The sequence below is a fragment of the Cebus imitator genome, unplaced genomic scaffold, assembly GCF_001604975.1.
Source record: "Cebus imitator isolate Cc_AM_T3 unplaced genomic scaffold, Cebus_imitator-1.0 Scaffold223, whole genome shotgun sequence".
NCBI lineage: Eukaryota > Metazoa > Chordata > Mammalia > Primates > Cebidae > Cebus > Cebus imitator.
Window position 1 is genome coordinate 1,810,379 of NW_016107538.1, and position 22,658 is coordinate 1,833,036.

The window sequence follows — 22,658 nt, forward strand, 5'->3', positions numbered from 1 at the left end:
GACGGGGTTTCACCATGTTGACCAGGATGGTCTCGATCTCTTGACCTTGTGATCCACCCGCCTCGGCCTCCCAAAGTGCTGGGATTACAGGCGTGAGCCACCGCTGCCTTTTTCATATTGTCAAAAATGTTTATTATATAGCATTATTTATAATGGCCAAAAATGGCAATCAACCAGAACCTTGAACAGTAAAACAGTTAAAGTGTGCGTGTTTTCTTTCGCAGATTGGAAGGATAACAACAAAATGTTCATATGGTTGCCTTTGGGTAATTGGTCAGATTATGAACTGTTTATATGTTTCTATTTTTAATTTTCCATTTTTGGGGACAACAGTGACATAATGTTTTAAGCAAAATAAAAGTAACTGGTCAGCTAATACTAGTAGTAGATTGTCAAGTACTTTATAAATATGCATAACCTTAATGTTAAATAAAAAAATCCAGCCAAACTGTGCTCTGTGTGTTGATCTTAGTAGGAAACGGAGCTGCCTTTCCTCTCTCCTCTTTCAGCTTTTCATTCACAATTGAATCATAAGCCAAATGTACTTCTGACTTAACCTTAAGAAGTAGCATTTATTTTAAAGTACTAGGTGTGTCCGAATCAGAGTTTAGTTTAATTATTATTAATTTGCTACGGATATTTAATAGGAACAAAAAATCTGCCAGCGTTATGATCAGCTCATGGAGGCATGGGAGAAAAAAGTGGACAGAATAGAAAATAATCCTCGGAGGAAAGCTAAAGAAAGCAAAACAAGGGAATACTATGAAAAGCAGTTTCCAGAAATTCGAAAACAAAGAGAACAGCAAGAAAGATTTCAGCGGTAAGTAGTTTGATGTTTAATGACTGTGATATTTTCCTTCAAATATTTATTGTTTCTTGTAACTGATCATGAAGAAAGTTTATAAAGAACTTTTATGTTGTGGACACATAGAGGGGAACAACACATACTGGGGCCTATCAGTGTGGAGGGTGGAGGATGAAGGAGGGAGAGGATCAGGAAAAATAACTCGTGGATACTAGGCTTAATACCAGAGTGATGAAATAATCTGTACAGCAAATCCCCCTGACCCAAGTTTACCTGTATAACAAACCTTCACTTGTACCCATGAACTTAAAAGTTAAAAGAACTTTTATGTTGTAACGAAAACTTTATTATCAACCAGTAAACATTATGTCATAGTAAATTTAATTTTTATATTATCCTCTTGAATCTAAATATAAGTGAATATTTTGAAATTAATTCTGAACTAAATTTAGTTCCTAAAAATATTAAATAGTTTGGAAATGACAGTTAATAAGAACAGACCTGAATATCCTTTATTCCTTCATTACCAACATAAGCAAACTATATTCAGTTGATGGCCAATTGAGAAATTGTTTGACTTTGGTAGATTCTGATTTGTTTCACTTTTAGTGAAAAGGTATTTTACAAAATTGCTAAAAGCTTTAGTTTTCTTCTTTATTGTCTCGTGTTGAGTCATGTTAAAAAAAAAAAAAAAAAAAGTCATGTAAGCCCCTTAACTCACAATTAAAATTTTTAAGGGATGTTGGTTGAGTTTTTTCTCTCTGTTTAAAAAATGTTTCATATATTTTTCTAAGTCTACTACAGGGCATACAAAGACTGCTATTTGAAATGGAAATGGCATCAATAACTATGGTTTTTTAGAAGTTTTCCATAACTAGTTCTACCATTTAAATTTGAACATGTAACCTTCAAATCTCAATCATAGCATTTAAATTGTTTTTAATAGGTGACACAAGCATATTATTATTTTTAAAATTAATTTTTTTGAGACGGACTCTCACACTGCACCCAGGCTGTAGAGCAGTGGCACGATCTTGGCTCACTGCAATCTCTGCCTCACCTCCCGAGTAGCTGGGACTATAGGCGTGTGCCACCATGCTCAGCTAATTTTTTTTGTATTTTTAGTAGAGATGGGGTTTCATCATGTTGGCCAGGATGGTCTCGATCTCCTGATCTCGTGAACCACCTGCCTCGGCCTCCCAAAGTGCTGGGGTTACAGGCATGAGTCACCGCCTCTGGCCAGTTTATTTTTTTTTTTAAGCTGGAGTCTCGCTCTGTCACTCGGGCTGGAGTGCAGTGTCGTGATCTCAGCTCACTGCAACCTCCACCTCCGGGTTCAAATGACTCTCCTACCTCAGCCTCCTGAGTACCTGGGATTACAGGTGCGTGCCATGAGGCCCAGCTAATTTTTTTTTTATTTTAAGTAGAAACAGGGTTTCACCATGTTGGTCAGGTGGGTCTCGAACTCCTGACCTTGTGATCTGCCTGCCTCAGCCTCCCAAAGTGCTGGGATTATAGGCGTGAGCCACTGCCCCCAGCCCAAGCATATTATTTAAAAGTAGATACTCAATAGTATTTTATGTTTCTTCTCTTAACTTGGTTAAAAAGTTCCATTCAGAAAAGTAATATATAGTTAATTTAATTGGTATGCCTTCTTTATAAAAGGCCTTTAAATATATTTTAATTTCTCCCTCATGTTTAGAGTTGGACAGAGGGGAGCTGGTCTTTCAGCCACCATTGCTAGGAGTGAGCATGAGATTTCTGAAATTATTGATGGGCTCTCTGAGCAGGAGGTAAGAAAATTAATTTAATTCAAGTTAATTTGTTAATTATTAAAGCATTTTAACTCTGTAGACTAGGGGCTAAGGGTTTTGCATGTAAATGTGGAAACTTTATTAGGTGTTAGACTGTTTCAAATATTTAAGGCCTCTGTTGAAGGGTTTTTAAATGAGGCAGTCACACGGTCATACTGGAATTTTACAAAGATGGCTTTGGCAGCAGGGAGACCTAGAGAGAGGTGAGGAGGCTGTTGTGATAAAAATAAGGATCTGAGTCAGGGCAACAGTGGTAGGGATGTATAGGAAAGTATAATAGAAAGGTGTGGGACATGAGAAAAAGGAGGAATAGAATGTGACTCCCTGGTTTCTAGGTTAGAGGACTAAGCTGATGGTACCATTTCCCAAAGTAGCAAAGGAGCATGCATTTTTATGTTCTTCAAAGGGTGCTGTCTAGCAGTTGAACCTGGGAGAGAGTTGAACTGGGGATGGTTAGATACCAGAGTCATCTGTATGCAGGTGACATAGTCCCAGGCAATCATGGTAACATGAAGTGAAAGGGGCAGGTGAGTGAGATTATAGAGATTAAGTTTATATATGGAAGAGATTTATCTATGAAGAAGAAGGCCATTTCACTAATTTTTAAGGTGAAGGTACACTTTTGTAGTGAGTGGCATTATTTGTTTTTCAGGCATTTCTTTGCCTGTGTAAAGAGCAGAATTAATAAAATTATGAAACAGCTAGTAGATACCAAGGTATACGTTTGAAGAAGAATTTATCTCCAGACCCAACAGAAACATTTCCTCCCTTGTGAAGCTTCCTCACTCACTTTCCCAAAACAGAAATAATCAATGTCTAGTTAGTGTCAGTTTACATTTATTTCTATTGTGTTTATCTTTCTGTTTAATAAATATTTATGATCAGCTAAAGTGTTGTCTTCATGAGTGCGATTATTATACCTTTGGATCAGGCTGTCTTTGAGTCCCTGGTGCCTAATGTTTACTTGTATATTAATACAGAAATGCAGAGTAAGAATAAATTTCCATTTCTGTCATTGAGTTTTCTTAGCCATGTCAAATTCTCAAGATTGTTCCGAAAGCCACCTACTATTGACCGAGTTTTGCTGGTTTTGATTTTATTATATGACTTTTCTTAAACCTTGTCTCAAAATTCTGAGAATCTTGTTTATTTGAAGTAATGGCCTTGAGTAGTGATCAAAGATATTTTTAATAATGTTTTATACTTCAAAATAAATGTTAAATGTAAATAAATATATTTTTTGAAGACAAGTTTACAGTTAATACTCGATTTTGCAAAGTTAAGTGGAGTAGGTGGATTTAATCTAAAATGTTGAATGATTTAGAAATAATTTAGACAAGTTAAATTCCTTTTACACACTACTTAGCACATTCAAAAGTAAAAAGCAGGGTCATGAATTCCTCTTCTGTACCCTTTACTACTACTTAACCTAGCTAATATGTTTCTCCTCTTTCTATGGATATTGTTGGTTTAGGTTGTGGTGGACTGGCTACATCTTTGGTTTTTTGAGGAGGGGAAATTTGAGGGGTAGTTATTACTTAAAATTGCCAATTGTGATAAGCACATCATATGTATTAATTAAACTCTGAAAATTCTGTGAAGTAGAGGCTATAATTAATGGCTGTTTTCCAAATGAAGAAACTAAAGCCCAGCTGCAGGTTAAATGATTTGCCTAAGGTCACAGACTAATGCATAGTGGAGCCAGATACCCAACCCAGGCAATTGGACTCTGGAACTGTGTGTTCTTTTCCATGTCTATATTCAATCAAGTCTATTCTTTCAACAAGTATTTATAGCCTTATACGTGCCAAACTTTCCTTTAGGCATTGGAAATACAGTGGTGAATTAAGCTATCAAGTTGCTTGATCTCATGAAACATTATTTGTGAAACTGTTGTAGTAAGTTTTCCTCCAGGATGAAAAAATAGCCCATTTGTACAGAGTTTGTCTTTGTGTTGATATTTGTGGTAGGATTCTGTCAGTATTTGATTACGGTACCCTGTGTTGTATTCATAACTGAATAAAAGTATATTGTATGTTCTTATAAGTTACTTTGTTTCAGAATTCTAGTCAGACTAGCCATGGAGGAGGTAGAGAACTATATAAACTATATCTCAGAGTTCCTTGAACCACTTTACTTCTCAGATTGCTTTTATACTGATCAAAATGGTCTTTTACAGGTGGTTTTTCTTTCCTTTCTCCTGCTACTCTCCTTTCCCAAAGAGAGGATTCCAAAGTGATTTTTGGTCCATCGAAACACATAACTCTTTAGGGACAATCACAATATTTAGTCACAGAGGAATATCCCACACTCAGGCTTTTCAGTGCATTGTTATGTGATTTCAGGACCTTTGCCATTTCTAGAGACACCTTTGAGTTACCAGAGTGTTTCAGAGCACACCAGCTTCACTGTGGCCAGATTCCTGGAGATATACTTCTTTTGGAATACATTATGATGTTATCCTTGCTAAATTTTATTTCAAGCCCTAAATACATATTGCACATAATATTGCATATTGTCAGGACAAGTGGATTTTTCTTTTTCTTTTTTTGAAATAGGATTTTTTTTGACAAGTGGATTTTTTTGACAAGTGGATTTTTCTTTTTCTGTCACCCAGGCTGGAGCGCAGTGGTGTGATCTTGGCTTGTTGCATCCTCCACCTCCCAAGCTCAAGCGATCCTCCCACCTCAGCCTCCTGAGTAGTTGGGACTACTGGTACACCACCACACCCAGCTAACTTTTTGTTTGTTTATTTGAAATGGAGTCTCACTCTGTCACCCAGACGAGTGTAGTGGCATGATCTTGGCTCACTGCAACCTCTATGTCCCAGGTTCAAGTGATTCTCCTGCCTCAGCTTCCTGAGTAGGTGGGAGTACAGGCACATGCCAGCACACCCAGCTAAGTTTTGTATTTTTAGTAGGAACAGGGTTTCAACATGTTGGCCAAGCTGGTCTTGAACTCCTGACCTCAGGTGATCCACCTGCCTTTACATCTCAAAGTGCTGGGATTATAGGTATGAGCCACCACACCCAGTTTATCACTTAGCTAATTAAAAAAGAATATTTTGTAGAGATGGGGTCTCACTACACTGCCCAGATTGGTCTTGAACTCCTGGGCTGAAGCAGTCCTCCCACCTTGGCCTCCGAAAGTGCTGGGATTACAAGCATAAGCCACTGTGTCCAGCAATTTTTCATTTCTTTTGTAGCAATATATTCAAAACTTTAAAATATAACCACTTATTCTATATTGCTTTAAAAATTACCTGTAAAGTACATGATTGAAATGACATTCAGCCCTTGGAATATGTAGCCATTATTTCTACAATGACGATTAAATGTTTATTAAGTTTCTTTATTTGCTCTTTGATTCCATTAGGAAACATCTGTAAGCATCTAAAATTAGTTTATGTATTGATGTCATTTCAATCTAAGGTGTCTGAAACATTATAGTATTCAAACTGATTGAGTGTGTCTCATGAAATTAGAGATTTTGTAAGGACTTGACTGTTAGGCGGCGTCCACTTTTATGAGGAACATTTTTAGGGAAATACCTTTTCTTATATTTGGGTAAATACTCGTAATTTGGGTAAAAGTTTTTAAATAGAAGCTTGTGCTTATAAATTTCGTCAGTTAAACTTTGGGAAAAATAAGTTCTACATGTATAACAAAGTTTTAATTGAAACAAGCTTTGTTTCTAAGAATAAAAGCCTTAAATTTTCAATGGAAAGATTATGTAAAATTAAGAACCATTTAATAGTAAAATGAGTTTAATTTAAAATCAGTGACTTAGATTTTGATGCCTGTTGGCTTATTTTTCTATTTATTGTTCTCTAATATGATGGTAAGAGTTGTTGTCTAAAATGATGTTGAGATTTTAAAAAATGAGACTATATGATAATTAAATGCTCCATCAGGTCGTCTCTTCAGTGAACTTGATATTACTTTTTATCTTCCAGTTTTAAATTTTATTATGTTAAGTATCAGCTTAGTTTAAAAAAATTCTTCTCAAAGGAGTGGATTATTTAAAAAATGATATGGATATTCTCTGCCTCTATAATTCATACAGTGAATATTTATTGGACCTATGAGTAATTACTATATGTTAGATGCTGTGGTATACACTGTTACTGTCATTAAACTGTATACATGATTTTTTAGTATATATTGAGAACATTGGTCCATGGCCCTCCTTAATTTCTAGTTTATATTTTATTCTAAGTAAATTGTATTTTTTTTCCAGAATAATGAGAAACAAATGCGGCAGCTCTCTGTGATTCCACCTATGATGTTTGATGCAGAACAAAGACGAGTCAAGTTCATTAATATGAATGGGCTTATGGAGGACCCTATGAAGGTTTATAAAGACAGGCAGTTTATGAATGTTTGGACTGACCATGAAAAGGAGATCTTTAAGGACAAGTAATTTATATTTTTAATTATTTTCCATAGACTTCTACATAAGTTAATAAAAAGTATTTGGCATTTACTTGTAAATTGAACTGTTTTCACAAAAACTTGGCCTCATTTTGGCATTTGAATAGATTCTGTGAAAAGTAGAGAATATTGATCTGCCTGTAAGTTTGTAGGTGGGAAAAGAGGTAACAGATAAGAACTGGGGTTATAGAGTCATGTTAAGAGTGGCTCCCAAGCTTAGGTGCTGTCAGAACTTTCAGTGGAGCTTTTATAAGGTACAAATTTCTGTGTGTTACCATAGACCAATTCAGTCATTTCCTGGTATACAGTGCCCAGAAATCTGTGCCCTTTAAAAGTCTCCAGGGATTCTACAGTTGTTCCTCAGATTGGCAGTTAGAGAGCCCTGGGAATTAGTCTATACATAATATTTCTTTTCTTTTTTTTTTTTTTTGAGACAGAGTCTCGCTCTGTCGCTTAAGCTGGAGTCCAGTGTTGTGATCTCAGCTCACTGCAACCTCAGCCTCCCGAATTCAAGCGATTCTCTTGCCTCAGTCTCCATAGTAGGTGGGACTACAGACATGTGCCACCATCCCCGGCTAGTTTTTGTATTTTATTTTATTTATTTATTTATTTTTAAAGATAGGGTTTCACCATGATGGCCAGGCTGGTCTTGAACTCCTGACCTCAGGTGATCCACCCACCTCGGCCTCCCAAAGTGCTAGGATTACAGGCGTGAGCCACCGCACCCGTCCCTATTTTATTTTTGAGACCGCGTCTCTCTCTGTCGCCCAGGCTGGAGTGCAGTGGCATGATTTTGGCTCAGTGCAACTTCTGCCTCCTGGTTCAAGCGATTCTCCTGCCTCAGCCTCCCAAGTAGCTGGGATTACAGGTGCGTGCCACCACGCCCGGCTAATTATTTTGTATTTTTAGCAGAGACGAGATTTCACTGTGTTAGCCAGGATGGTCTCAATGTCCTGACCTTGTGATCCACCCTCCTCAGCTTCCCAGAGTGCTGGGATTACAGGCATGAGCCACTGTGTTCGGCCTAATTTTTGTATTTTTAGTAGAGATGGAGTTCTGCCATGTTGGTCAGGTTGGTCTTGAACTCTGACCTCAAGTGATCCTCCTGCCTTGGCATCCCAAAGTGTTGAGATTACAGGTGTGAGCCACCACACCCAGCCTGTACATAGTATTTCTTTTCCCAAGTTTTCTTTTTTAGTTGTTGAAATGTTTGTGTGTGAATGTGTTTTTGTTTTCATTTTTACTCAGGTTTATCCAGCATCCAAAAAACTTTGGACTAATTGCATCCTATTTGGAGAGGAAGGTAAGACATGATTTGCTTTGGGAATCTTTATAAGTTTGTGATGGTTGTTACTTTGAAATTCTTGTACCCTAACACACACAGAAGTAGTTAAGTAGAACCGATTTTTAAAAGGCTGCGAAGCATCTCATGTGATTAATATAGTGATAATTACAATTATAATAGAAATCTTAGAATGCAGAACTAAATGGTTAATGAAAGATGACCTGATTTTTATTTCCCTAAAAACACTAGATTACAATGCTTTTTGAACCTCATTACATTTCTAATTAAAATAATAGTTTTGTGCTCATTTCAGCAGCGCATATACTAAAATCAGAACAGTGCAGAAATTAGCATGGCCCCTGCGCAAGGATGACAAGCAGATTTGTGAATCATTCCATATTTAATAAATATAAAGTTGATTTTAATGTTTTTGAACACAATAAAGACATTTTAAATATTTACATATATGTAGTCCGAAGGGGAATTTACTTGTTAATAAGAAAATATTTGAATGTTTCTGATAGTTCCTGGCATCTTTCACATAATTTGGATTAACAACTGTAACTGTCCATTAAAATAGTATATATAATGTAAATAGTTCTAGACCCTAGATATGCCTTAAAATTCTAGCCATGTGTGTTCTTTAATTTGTACTTTGAGAATACCAGAGATTTTCCTTGAAAGTAACATTTAATTAAAAAAAATTTTTATTTCATTGGATCTTCAAAAGTAATTGTTTTATTTCTTACAGAGTGTTCCTGATTGTGTTTTATATTATTATTTAACAAAGAAAAATGAGAATTATAAAGCTCTAGTGAGAAGAAATTATGGGAAACGCAGAGGCAGAAACCAGGTGTGTTTTCTTAATGTATAGAAGATGTTTCAGGGTTGGTGGAAATAGGCAAGTGAAAAGTGTTACAACAGAAGTCCTGCCCCGAGTGTAGAAACATTGATGTTTCTGTTAAATTAATGAGGATATTATAATTATTTTGAAGTGTTTTGCATATATATATTTAATGTATATCTTGTATTTCAAATATATTTTAATTTTCTAGTGTGATAAAACTAATTAGAAAAGTTTTATGCCCTTCTGTCATCTGAGTAATGCATTTCAGTGTCAGCAGTAATTATGTAATTAAATATGAAGCCCTTAACTAATATACCATCGTAAGCCAGTCTGTTTATCTCAGGAGGGGTCAGGTAGAGTAAAGGAGAGAAATACAACATGGTAACTTGATAAAGGATTCTTTTAAAAAACCTGGAACCTGATTTTATTTCATATTAACTTCATTTGTGGAGTTTAGATAGTTTAATTTCTAAAAAGCACTTTTTCTGGCAGGGTGTGGTGGCTCACGTCTATAATCCCAACACTTTGGGAGGCTGGAGCCAGAGCATTGCCTGAGCCCAGGAGTTCAAAACCAGCCTAGGCAACATAGCGAGAACCGTCTGTCTTTACAAAATAATAGAAAAAATTAGCCAGGCATGATGGTGCACACCTGTAGTCCTAGATACCTGGGAGGCCAAGGTGGGAGGATGGCTTGAGCCTGGGAAATCGAGGCTTCAGTGAGCCGATTGTGCCACTGCAACCCCAGCCTGGGTGACAGAGCAAGATTGTGGTCTCCGAAAAATAAAAAAGACACTTTCCTAAAGGTAGTTTTCCACAAGTATAAAACTGAAAAAGGGTAGTTTTTACAGTTGCAATTCAGTACTTTCAGAATGGTTTTCTCCAAAGTAGCTGATCAGCAGCTGCCATAGCTCACAGATGCTTACCAGTGAGGCTGCTGAGCTACTGCAGTCACCACAGCTAATATGGAGGCTCTTGCCGTCCACACCTAGGTAGATATTACAGTAAGGACTTATATGGATGAACTCTGACATTGCAACTGTTCATTAGCATTATTAAGTCTCTTCTGGTTTTCCCACTCATCCACCCTTTTATTGGGGTCGGGTCTTACTCCCTTTTTTCGTTTGATAGCTCCTGCTTACCAGATACAGGTTATTAACCTAGTTCTCTCATTATTCACAGCTATAACCTTTTTATGTTTTCTGGGTCATTATTTCCCACAGGACACTACCACCCCACTTGATGTGATTACCTGTTCTTTGGAAACAGTATTTCTTGTTTAAAAAAGTATAGAGAGTATTTCATTAGTCAGCTGTGTAAAATGCTGCTAGAGGTTGAGTAAGCCAAGGTGCTGTAGACACGGATTTTCAGTGGATTAGTGAGGGGGCAGAAACACACTTACACAGAGTTGAAGAAGATATAGAAGGTGAGGGAAGTGGCCAGAAGTGCGACCTTGTTTTTAAAATTTGTTTATAAAGTGGAATAGTGAAATGGGTCGATAGGGCTAATGGGGATCAGAGAAGGGAGGAAAAAGGGCATGCTTGAATACTGACAGGTGCAATACTGACAGGTGCAATAAGACAAAGGATGGATGCTTGCCAACCTTCATAAAGATGTACAGACAGAAAAGGAATAAATTGAGTATTGACAGTGAGATAGGAAGCACTATTCTACCAGAGAGAAGGATATTGTCAGGGTTTTCTTCCTGTTTCCCCTAAAGAACATGGAATCAAGGTCTTGTAATACCCTTTTAGCTAGAGATGATAGGGACCATCTATGTTTTAAACAAGTTTAAGCTGCAAATTTTTAACAGTGTTTATTCCTCATTACAAAATAGTATTTATAACTTTATCTTTAGAAATTATATATGTTACTGTTGAAAATATTCAGTCCTATGTTAATGTAAGGTGATAAGGTGATACTTACACAGTGTACATTACCTTTGCCAGATTGGCGCCAGTTGCCCATGATGCTACAGGAGAAAGCTCTAGCAGGAAGCTGTGTGGGGCAGGGATGTTTGTTATTCTGAAACAGTTGTTTCTGTCCTAAAGTTGTCTGGGAGACAGTTTCCCTCCTCTCTGTGGCACACTGATCCTTGTTAGGATCCAGCCATATCCGTGTTTTCTTCTGTACATTCTTGTTGCATGTTTCAGAGTACCTGTCTCAGAATGTAATTGCAGATCTGAGACTTGCCACGTGCACCCTCACCTTGACCTGAGCCTTAGGTTGCTTTCCCCCCAGGTAGGCTCAGTTTGGGTTGGTCAGCACTTTCGGTAGGCTAGCCCTGCCCTTATTAACTTTGAAGATTTTTTTTTTCTTTTTTTGTTTTATTTTTTACTTTGAAGATTTTTCCTCCAGTTTTACATTTCTCTGTTTCATTGGGAATTTGGGAGAGGTGTGAGCTAAATGATGAATTTAGACCATCATGTCATGCCACCAAATTTATCATTGTTCTTTAATTGTTTTTATATACATTCCATTTATTCGTGTCAAAATAGAGGGACAGTTTTTCAGAAATTAGGTGGTGTCAGTTTAAGGGCTCTCTGTATAAAACTGAATGCTTTTAGAGCTGACAGCAGGTAAGAAAAGAAGTCCCTGGGGTTTTCAGCAAGAGAATGATGCCAGACCACAGTTGTGACATGATTAGTCTGGCTGCTGTGTTGACAACAGTTTGTAAGGAGACGAGAAGAAGCAGAGACCACTTAGGAGGTTATTTTAATAAGCCCATTGGCTTGGACTAGGCTATAATGAGGCGGTGGGGAGAATGGATTTGTTTCTGGATGTACTCTTGAAGGTAAAACCAAAAGATTTTGCGATGGCTTGATTGTGGGGATGAGGGAAGGACAGTAATCAAGGAAAACACCCAAGTTTTGACCTGTGGAGTTGCCATTTGCTGTGATAGGCATGACTGAAGGAGGAGCAGATTTTGAGGGGAAATTTGGACATGGCTGAATTTGAAATACCTAGTAGGTATCTAAGCAGAGATGCAAATGAGATGTCCAAGTAAAGCGGGTAGTTAGACATAGAAGTCTGGAGTGTAGGAAAAAGGTCTGGGTTAAAGATAGAGAATTTGCTGTATAGAAAAAATTTTAGAAATATTTCTTTTTAAAAACAGAATTGAGTTACAAGGCTAAGATTTTCAAAATTTTCTGTATCAACTCTCTTGTTGATATGGAGATGGTGGATACAGAGATCCAACTAATTTGAAAATCACTTTACTTCTCTGCCATGCAACCAAGCTATGGTCAGGAAGATTACCTCAGGTAATCTCACAGGGATTATGGCATATTTATTTAAATGATTCTTTAGAGTTCTGCTGAAGTTTATGCTAGATCCTGTCAATTTGCATTTGATTGCTCTCCCTATCCCCTACTCCCAGCCTCCTATTTATAGGAAATAATTTTTATCAGCAGATAAATATATAGTTCGCGACTGGGTGCGGTGGCTCACGCTTGTAATCCCAACACTTTGGGAGACTGAGGCCGGTGAATCACTTAAGGTCAGAAGTTCAAGACCAGCCTAGGCAACATGCTGAAACCTATCTCTGCTCAAAATGCAAAAATTAGCTGAGAGTGGTGGTGCACGCCTGTAACCCCAGCTATTCTGGAAGCTGAGGTGGGAGAATCGAGAATCTCTTGAGCTTGGGAGGCAAAGGTTACAGTGAGCCTAGATCATGCCACTGTACTCCCATCTGGGTGACAGAGCAAGACCCTATCTGGAAAAAAAGAGAGAGAGAGAAGAGAGGGGAGAAAGAGAGAGAAAAAAGAGTAGTGAGCCAAGCTTGCGCCGTGGCACTCCAGCCTGGGTGACATAGCGAGACCCTGTGTCACAATAAAAATAAAGAAAAGAAATACACTTAACTTTTACTTTTTTTATTTGAATTTTTATTTTGTTTTACACTTGCCCTTGAATATTCATTTATAGCGAATAGCTTGTTGTTTGATAGAAATGTTTCAGGTTATATTAACTCCTGGACAGAAATAAACTTGTTTCATTGACTCTCAAGTATTGGGCTTAAAGAAGGAGGAAAAAGGAAAAACCTGAACAAGGAGCCACTGAGAATATTTGCGTCTGTGTAGGGAACTTTTAAAAGGGTTTCTCTTGAAGGTATGGACCTCTTTTGCTCCAGCCACCCTGCAGAGTTGAGGGATGTAACTTGTAACCTTCATCCTAGACTGTGTGGATTGATTGGCACTTCTCTTTACAGATTTGCCAGAAACAAAAGTAGTTCCAACCATCTCTTGTTTAAATTGGAGGTAATCCCTTACTCTCTTGGATGTCAGTGGCAGTTGTTGTGATAGGTCTTTACGCATATTGCACAAAGGTGAGGTCCCCCAGTTGTTGCTAACTGCGCTTCCTCCCCACTCCCCACTGCCCGGTCAGTATACAGAGTGGTGAGAGGTTCTGCTGGACAGGTGCCACACACTTCTCTAGACTCGAATCCAGCAACTCTCTCCATTGCTTTGGATCATTTCCACACTTTATTCAGAGCCAGGAGCTGTTCCTTCTTTACAGTGATTGGTTTAAGCAGGTGCTGCGGTTGTTTCTTAGTCCCTAGCACCAGGGAAAGGGGAGTGAAGTTATCTGTTGGCTGCATTTTAGACAGCAGGGAATGTGTGGGATTACTTTGAAGCTCTGGTTGGCATTGGAAGCAGAAAAATATTGGGGAAATAAGGTTAGCATGTGTTACGCAAGCTAAGGGAATACTGAACCTTTTTCCTACATTCTACTGAGTTGACATGGCCCCATCGTCTTAGGCTATAAACAATTTTCTGGGTTACACAGCTCACTTGCTAGGCAAAAGGCATGATTTGTCCTTACTATGCCATCTTACTGGTTCAGAGTGACACATGGATGCTACATTGGTTGCAGGGTTAGGTTATTAGCATTTAAACAGGTCTTATGACCAGTACAGTGTCCCAGGGAGTCAGAGCTGAGTAAAACTTCCCTGATTTTAAAGCAGCTACTCACGGTTTGAAAGCTTAAATTTTAAAATCTTCCTGGTTTATGAGTTTTCTGTAGCAATAAATACCCAAAAGAAAGAGAAACTGGCAGCCAGGGTGAGAAATTAGGAAGGTTAGATAAAGCAAGCGAAGGAATCATGGTATTGAAATGATTTACCAAGTAGATTAATGGGTGCAGTTCTCACTGGACTGTGAAAATTTGATAGAACAAGGGTTCAAACGTTACGATGAAGACCTAGCAGGATCAGCCACAATGAAGATATGCAGTGGGTGGTTGTAGTTGGAGAGGAGACTTTCTGATTTCAGGATCTGTAAGGCAAAGCAGTGCCCATTGCTGATGAGGCAATTGTGATTTTGCTTGAGGGGAGTTTAATGGGCATGACCTAAAAGTATTTTAACTGTCAGATGTTATGTTGATTGAATGGCAAGTGTTAGAAAAGCCATTGACATGCATTTTGAAATCTGAAAAATAATGTCAAGCTGCAATGAGCCATGTGATGCAATCACGTATATGTTGTAGGAAATATTTAAGAAGTCATTCCATAACACCAAAAGAGAATGTTGTCAGAGGGAGATTTCATGAAACATGAAAAAGGAATTATTTTTAAAATATCACAGTTCAGCAGTGTTCTGGAAGTGGACCAAGAAGGATTCATTTTCTTCTTTCCTTCCCCCTTGGATTAGAAGGAGGCATAATGTGGGACTTGTTTTGTGGAGGCAAATAAGGCCTTTGTTAACTTAGGGGAAAAGAAAATTTATATATATATTTATAAAATTTATATATATGATAAACTTTGATTTATATATATATAAATTTATATATACATACCTATGGTAAACTTAGGCACAGTAAAGAATTAATGGTAACAAATAATATAGAAGTATTATAATAATATACTGTAATAGAAGTTACCTGAATGTGATCTTTTTTCAAATATTTTACTGTACTGCACTCACTTATTTTCTTACTGCAGTTGACTCTAGGTAACTTAAACCACAGAAAATGAAACTCTGATATGGTGGGGACTACTATAGTAGCAGTCAGTGCATTCTTAGCTTCACTTGTTTCTTTTCAAGTCACAGGGCTTTTGCAAATGAGACATCGGAGATAAAAGGGTTTCTAATCTGACTGCCCAGCTTAGAAATATTTAAGCATTTTACTTCTGTTCACTTTATTATATTTTTAATATTTTTCCAAATTACTTCAGTCTTAGTAATGACCATAGCTGTCTACTATTCTATTAAGTAGACATTCTCTCAAAAATATAGCTGCATAAAGATGTTTCTTATACCCTTATTGATCGTCATGAAAAAGTTGGAAACATACTAGGTATCTAATCCATGATAAATTATGTATGGGTTATCAAATTTTAAGGTAGAATTGGAATACCTGAGTGACAGATTAGATGTGGAGGTTGCCAAAAAAGGGAACCAACCCCAGATTTCTAAGTGAAATCTTAACATTTTCACTTTCTCATGGGTCCAAATGCTATGAGCATTTGTGTGTGTGTGTGTGTATGTGTGTGTGTGTGTGTGTGTGTGTGTAAGACCCTTTAAGTAGTGCATTAAAAACCGCTAGACTGATTTTTAACACATGATCACCAGTTACATTTTAAATGACTTACAATCATTTAAAAGTTGTTTAGATAGACATAATTTATCGTAATATAAGGAGCTATTTCTGTTGCCTTTGAATTTTACAAATGATGGTTCATTCTAGCAGCAAATTGCCCGACCCTCACAAGAAGAAAAAGTAGAAGAAAAAGAAGAGGATAAAGCAGAAAAAGCAGAAAAAAAAGACGAAGAAAAGAAAGATGAAGAAGAAAAAGATGAAAAAGAAGACTCTAAGTGAGTTAAATAATTATACAATAAGTTAAATGTTTAAATGTCATTTTTGTAGATTTAGGGAGTACAAGTACAGTTGTCACATGGATATATTACACAGTAGTGAAGTCTGTGCTTTTAGTGTACTGTTGCCCGAATAGTGTACATTATAGCTATCAGGTAATTTCTCATCCCTCACCCACCCCCTCACACCCTCTCACCTGTTTGAATCTCCAGTGTCTATTATTCCACTCTTTATTTATATCCGTGTGTCCACATTATAAGGCTCCCACTTATAAGTGAGAATGTAATAATTGACCTTCTGTTTCTGAGGTATTTCACTTAAGATAAAAGCCTTTAGTTCTATAGTTCTATCCATGTTGCTGCAAAAGTATAGTTATTTTTAAATAATGAAATTTAATCTGCTGAAATTTTATTTTATTTATTTTTGAGACAGAGTCTCACTCTTACCCAGGCTGGGGTGCAGTGGTGCGATCTCAGCTCACTGCAACCTCCACCTTCGGCCTCCCAAGTAGCTGGGATTATAGGCATGTGCCACCATGCCCAGCCAATTTTGTATTTTTAATAGAAATGGGCTTTTACCATGTTGCCCGACCTGATCTAGAACTCCTGACCTCAGGTGATCCACCTGCCTCTGCCTCCAAAGCGCTGGGATTACAGGTGTGCCCCACTGTGCCTGGCCGAAATTTTAGATACATCTAATAGTTACATGATTAAGTTGATGTGATTAAGGAATAGAATATTACAGTATTAAGTAACTTTTGACTTAATGAACTTATGTACAAGTTATGAGTTATTATTACTTTTCAGAAGGGTTGGGTTATAGTAATATATACATTTCCCCCAGGATATATTGAATGTAATTTAATCATTATCAGGATCTTCTTTTGAGCTTCAGGTAGTATGTATTGGATAGTGTAAAAATGCTAAGAAAGGAAGAGTTTTCATTTTATATTTTAGATTCCGTCTTTATTGACTTTATATAAAATGGAGTCTTTGGTTTGGTTGTTGTTGTTGTTGCTGCTGTTGCTGTTTTCCTGGTTATAAAAGTAATTCTTGTACGTTATAGAAAAATAGGAAAAGAAAAATAAAATGAAAGTTAACCTATGGCCGGGCGCGGTGGTTCACGCCTGTAATCCCAGCACTTTGGGAGGCTGAGGCGGGTGGATCATGAGGCCAGGAGTTTGAGACCAGCCTGACCAACATGGTGAAACCCTGTCTCTACTAAAATACAAAAAATTAGCAGGGCATGGTGGCGTGCGCCTGTAATCCCAGCTACTCAGGAGGCTGAGAGAGGAGAATTGCTTGAACCCGGGAGGTGGAGGTTGCAGTGAGCTGAGATCACGCCACTGCACTCCAGCCTGGGCGACAGAGTGAGACTCTGTCTCAAAAAAAAAAAAAAAAAAAAGAAGATTAACCTATGATTCTGCCACTCAGAGACAGTTATTGTTGATGCTTTTGTGTATATACAGGGGTGAGGTAGGGGTAGGGACACAACAGTTGGTTTGGTTGTTTTTCTCCCAAGAACGAGCTTTATAATTTACATGGAACAAAATTCGCCAGTTTGAAATGTGTTCGTTGATGTGTTTGACGAGCATATGTACTTGTGTACCTATTATCACAGTTGTGATGTAGAATGTTTCCATCACCCCAAACAGTTCCCGTATGCTCCTTTGCAGTCAGTTTTTCTTTCCTCATTCTTAACCTCAGATAGTCACAGATCTGTTTTGCTTTCTCTAGATTTACGTAAAAATGAAGTCATACAGTATGTCATCTTCTTTGTGGCTTTTTTACTTAGCATGAATGCCTTTGAAATTCGTTTAGGTTGTTGAATGTATCAGTTTATTCCTTTTTAATGTTTAATACGTTATTTCTATGGTCCTTGTGGAAATACTTAAGGTCTACCTAGTTTTGTGGCAGCTGAAGTAGCTAGTCACTTGCCATGGTTTTAAAAGAGACAGATATTCCTGTCATTGTACATTTATACTTTATGAAGATACCAATAAGAGAATATATTTTTTTCTTTTAGTTTAGGTTAGACATTTATTATGCCATGTAGCCAGCGGTTCTTCTCACATAGGACTCTATCATATCTGGATTTTATTTTTTTGTTAAAATTTCTAAATTATTTAACAAGCTTTCATTTATTATCTATCTGAGCTAAGTCTTATGGAGAATGTGAAAATACATAAGATATATACTATTCCCAGGTAGTTCATGATGTAGTAGGGGAAAACTAGGTAAAGTACAAGTGATACTTTAAGAAATAAAAGCCTGGCAGTAAGAAATCAGCAGACAACCAATTAAGTGCTTTGGCAGATTAAGAAGAGGTCGAGATACTTCTTTCTGGATAATTTGGAGGACTTTATGCAGAAGCTAGTGGTTACTGTGGGTAGGGTAGAGGGAACCGCAGGAATAACTACGCTGCTTTGAGAAGTGGCAGATAATGATTTCATTAGACTTAACATAGTGTGCATCGAGAAGGGAAGTGGAAGGTGGATTGGAGTTAGATTTTGTAGAGCTGTAGTGAAAGCCAAAAGTGTTAGACCACATTCAGGTGGCTATGCTGTGTATCTGTTTGGGAATAGTTAGAAAAGGATTGGAATGGATGGAGTGGTTTATTGCCAAAGCTATCCTGCTAGAATACTGATCCATTGGCAAGGTAGAATGAATAGTAGAGGTATAAATCAGGGAAGCCAGTATGGAAGGCCAGGATTGGGGTACTAAGGTATTGAATAAGTATAGTGGTAGCAGAAATAGAGATAGTAGCATTAGTTAGAGAGAGGCATTTCTAAGATGAAATAACCAAAACTTGGCATTAGATTACATATAGGAAGTATAGGAAAAGGGAGAGAGCTAAAGATGATATCTAATCTGTAAACCTGAATGATGATGAGCATGGTAGTAGTGTTAACAACAAATGATTAGAGAATGAGGTAGAGCAAGGAGCAGAGGTGAGGATGAATATGATTTTGAGTATATTCAGTTTCTATTGATGGGAAATCCAGGCGGCCCTTCTAGCAGGTAGTTGGGAAGACAACCCCTCCAGTTGGGAGTTGGGGGGTGAGTCCAAAGATAAAGACTGGGAGTCTTCCCAGTAGAACTTACGAGAATGGGTAACCCCATGTAGCTCTAAGGCTCCAGGGGAAATCCCTATATGAAAGGATGAGAGGAGCCCAGCACAGTGGCTCACTCCTGTAATCACAGCTAAGCTGGGAGAATTGCTTTAGCGCAGGAATTCATGACCATCCTGGGCAACATGGTGACACCTCATCTCTACAAAAAATAAAAATTTAGCCAGTTATGGTGGCATGTGTCTGTAGTCCCAGCTACTCAGAAAGCTGAGGTGAGAGGCTCATCTGAGCCCAGCAGATTGAGGCTGCAGTAAGCTGTGTTCGCGCCGCTGCTCTCCAGCTGGGTGACAGCGAGACACTTTCTCAGAAAAACAAACAAACAAACCAAAACAAAAAAATAAAACCCAAAAGAAAGAATGGGAGGAGAAAGGTCAATCCCGAGAGGGAGAGCCAGAATAACAGCGGGGATATTTCAAAAACTAAGTTTAAAGTGATATAAAAAGAAGAATTATCCGCAGCATCAGTTGTGACAAAAAGACTGTTGTAGGGAAAATTGAGAAGAGGTCATTTGATTTTGCAGCTTCCAAGTCATTGGTGACTTTTCAGAAAACATCTTTTAACAGGAGGCTGCAGAATAGAAGCCAGCTTTATGAGGGAATAAGTAAGTAAAGAGAATGTGATAACTTTAATTTAGGACTGAAGGGGAGAGAATTATTTTTGGAAAAAAAAATCTTCCATTAACCAAGCATAATTGAGTCTTTGAGTATTCCCACCTATCCATTCATTTGCAAAAATGTACATTGAATACATTATCTTAAATATAACAACCATGGAAGGTAAGTAGTACGGAGAATGGTCTTCTAGTATTACATGTAGTACTGCTGCTATTAATAGGAACTACTATTTTTCTACATGCTTGAGATGATGGTAAGCACTTTATATCCTGAGAGAGCCTTAGCAAACTCATTTGATGCTGACTGTGTTCCAGGCATTGTTCTGGGCACTTTATTTAACTCCTTTAATTCTGGCAGCAGTCCCATGGAATAAACTCTTTTTTTCATTGTACAGATGAGGAAACCGAGGCCCATGGAGGTGAGGCAGCTTGTCCAAGGTCATCACATGGCTAGTAAATCACAACTGTGGTATCAACCCAGGCAGCCTGGCTCCAGAGGCCATTCCTAAGCATTAACAGTTACTGCCCAATTTGTACATAATTAGTATCAGGCATGATTTAGAGTATTGGTCTGGTTTTATAAAACAATGTTGTGGATTATTACAGTAGAAAAGGCATCTATCATGAAGATCGTCTGTTTTAACTTCATACATGAGGCAACCTAGAGCAAAGGCAAAGAAAACCCCAGAATTCCTGCCTTTTGATATAGCCTATTGCCTTTGGATTGCAGGTCTAGAGGTTTTCTGCTGTCATTTGTTACTTTCTCATGGAGTAGTTCTGGTTTCTAAATCAGTTGGTTTGAAATGTGTTTAAATTTTAAGTCCATTAACATTTAAAATAGGTCTTATAAAATATCTTAATTTCAGCTGGTCAGAACTCTTATGGTGTGGCAGAATTGTTGATAAGTTTTTTTTTTAAGTAACTGAGAGATTAGGCAGTATTATTCAATTTATGTTTAAATGATATCGAAAACCAAAACCTTCTTTGATGTATGTATACTTTTGAATCACAGTTTTAATTTGCTTTTGTGTCCAGAGAAAATACCAAGGAAAAGGACAAGATGGATGGTACAGCAGAAGAAACTGAGGAAAGAGAGCAAGCCACACCCCGGGGGCGAAAGACTGCCAACAGTCAGGGCCGCCGTAAGGGCCGGATCACCAGGTCCATGACAAACGAAGCCGCAGCTGCTAGCGCTGCAGCCGCAGCGGCCACTGAAGAGCCCCCACCACCTCTGCCACCGCCACCAGAACCCAGTGAGTGGAAGAGATTGGCATAAACAGACCATAATTTTGTTTGGGATTCTGTTTCACTGCTAGGATAGGGTAGGAGGGACTTTTAGTACTGACAACCTAGAAACAATCCTGAAGTGTGGTCTTTAAATTTTTTTAAACTTTCAATATCAAAATCTTTTCAAAAAGAGCGTCACCCACAGTCTTGCCTCCCCAATAGAGCTGTTTTTCTTTTTTACTTAGTTGTTATGCTAGTGTGCATGTTACTGTGTCTTCCGATATATTAACTTGGTATATATCATAAATACTTTCTAATTTCTAAGCAATTTTCATTTTTTTAATGGCCGTTTAATATGGAAGCATGATTTCTTTAACCATTCTCTTATTGCTGAATGATTAGGCTGTCCGTTCTCTTCCCTGCTTTTAAGCCAATTTATATAGCAATATAATAAAAAAATCTTTATTCACATAGTATTTTCTTTATGTAAATTATTTTTCATGGAATAAATTCTTGAGCAAGGGAATACTGGATCTAATAGTCCAAGCATCTTTCTCTCTAAGTATTGTCTCATTAGTTTATAAAAGGACTATATTAATGATAGAGTACCACTGTTAATGATTCAGAGGTACCATTATTACTGTAACATGAAGTATGAAAGAAAATGGAGTTTAGGGAATGATAAGAATGAGGTAGGGGCACTAACGAGATAGGAGGAGGAAAGAGGCTGGGGCAGGTCATGATGGGCCTTGTTTGAACTACATTCTGCTTTGATTAAGAAGTGGGGAACTTGCAGAGATTTTTAAATAGAGGAATGCTGTGATTAGATCTGTGTCTTAGAAAGTTAACTGGTAGCAATTGTGGAGGTCAGGTTAGACAGAATAAGGGCTGGAGGCAGAGGGCCCAGTCATGGGACTGCAGTGGCCCAAGCAAGGAGGGAATGCATTCAGAGTTGCTGCATGTCATTGGTTATGAGTGGTAAATGGGAGGCAGGATTCAGAAATTAGTTTATGAGTCTAAGATGCCTGTTAAAAACTTGAGTGAGTGAATGGTAGAACTGTAAATTGAGAAAGAGAATATGAGCTCATATCAGGCCTGATCCTCTCAGGTTTTTTTTTTTTTTTTTGCCTGAAGCAAAAGAGAATGTATTCAGTTCATGATCCATCTTTACCCACTGGATATCAGACACTTGGGGATGAACTAAAGGGTCTCTAGGAGTTAGGACAAGATGGAGGCTCAGAGGGAATTGTGCTTAGACAGGAAAGAGGAGGGTTGCTTCTTCCTTTGACACTGCAGGAGAGGAGTGTCTACTAAGTGGGAGTGGAGATATATTAAGTGGGAAGCTACTGGGTCCAAAAATAAGCTAAAGTTGTTAAAAAATGTAAACATGGAGAGAACTTTCGAGAACACTGAGAAAGATCATAATATTGAGAAGTGTTGACTTGTTTCTTCTAGTTTGGTGATGGAGAGGTTGATACTATCCTATGTCTGTAGTTTCTTTCACCAAATGTTTTATTCAGTCTTTTATTTCAGATAAATAGGTTATATAATTATATGATTGGTCCGAATGAAGGATTTAACTTTTTCTCCGCCTGATTGGCTTCTCTCTTTATTTCAGTTTCTGCAGAGCCTGTGGAGACCTCTCGATGGACAGAAGAAGAAATGGAAGTTGCAAAAAAAGGTAAATTGTAATT

The 22,658-nt window shown here is 37.8% G+C and overlaps 1 protein-coding gene and 1 non-coding gene across 2 annotated transcripts in view; both read left to right on the forward strand.

The window, feature by feature from the left end:
- The window catches only part of NCOR1 (nuclear receptor corepressor 1), a 181,473-nt gene that overhangs the window by 65,064 nt on the left and 93,751 nt on the right, over positions 1-22,658 (forward strand). Inside the window, exons 10-17 of the mRNA XM_017496857.2 lie at positions 648-820; positions 2,508-2,598; positions 6,859-7,037; positions 8,301-8,355; positions 9,089-9,190; positions 15,869-15,993; positions 20,773-20,990; positions 22,583-22,652. Coding sequence (XP_017352346.1) covers positions 648-820; positions 2,508-2,598; positions 6,859-7,037; positions 8,301-8,355; positions 9,089-9,190; positions 15,869-15,993; positions 20,773-20,990; positions 22,583-22,652 — 1,013 coding nt within the window. The remainder of the gene's footprint in view (positions 1-647; positions 821-2,507; positions 2,599-6,858; positions 7,038-8,300; positions 8,356-9,088; positions 9,191-15,868; positions 15,994-20,772; positions 20,991-22,582; positions 22,653-22,658) is intronic.
- Positions 8,638-8,741, forward strand: LOC119466736. The gene has a single exon (XR_005195199.1). It is a non-coding gene; the product is annotated as a U6 spliceosomal RNA (small nuclear RNA).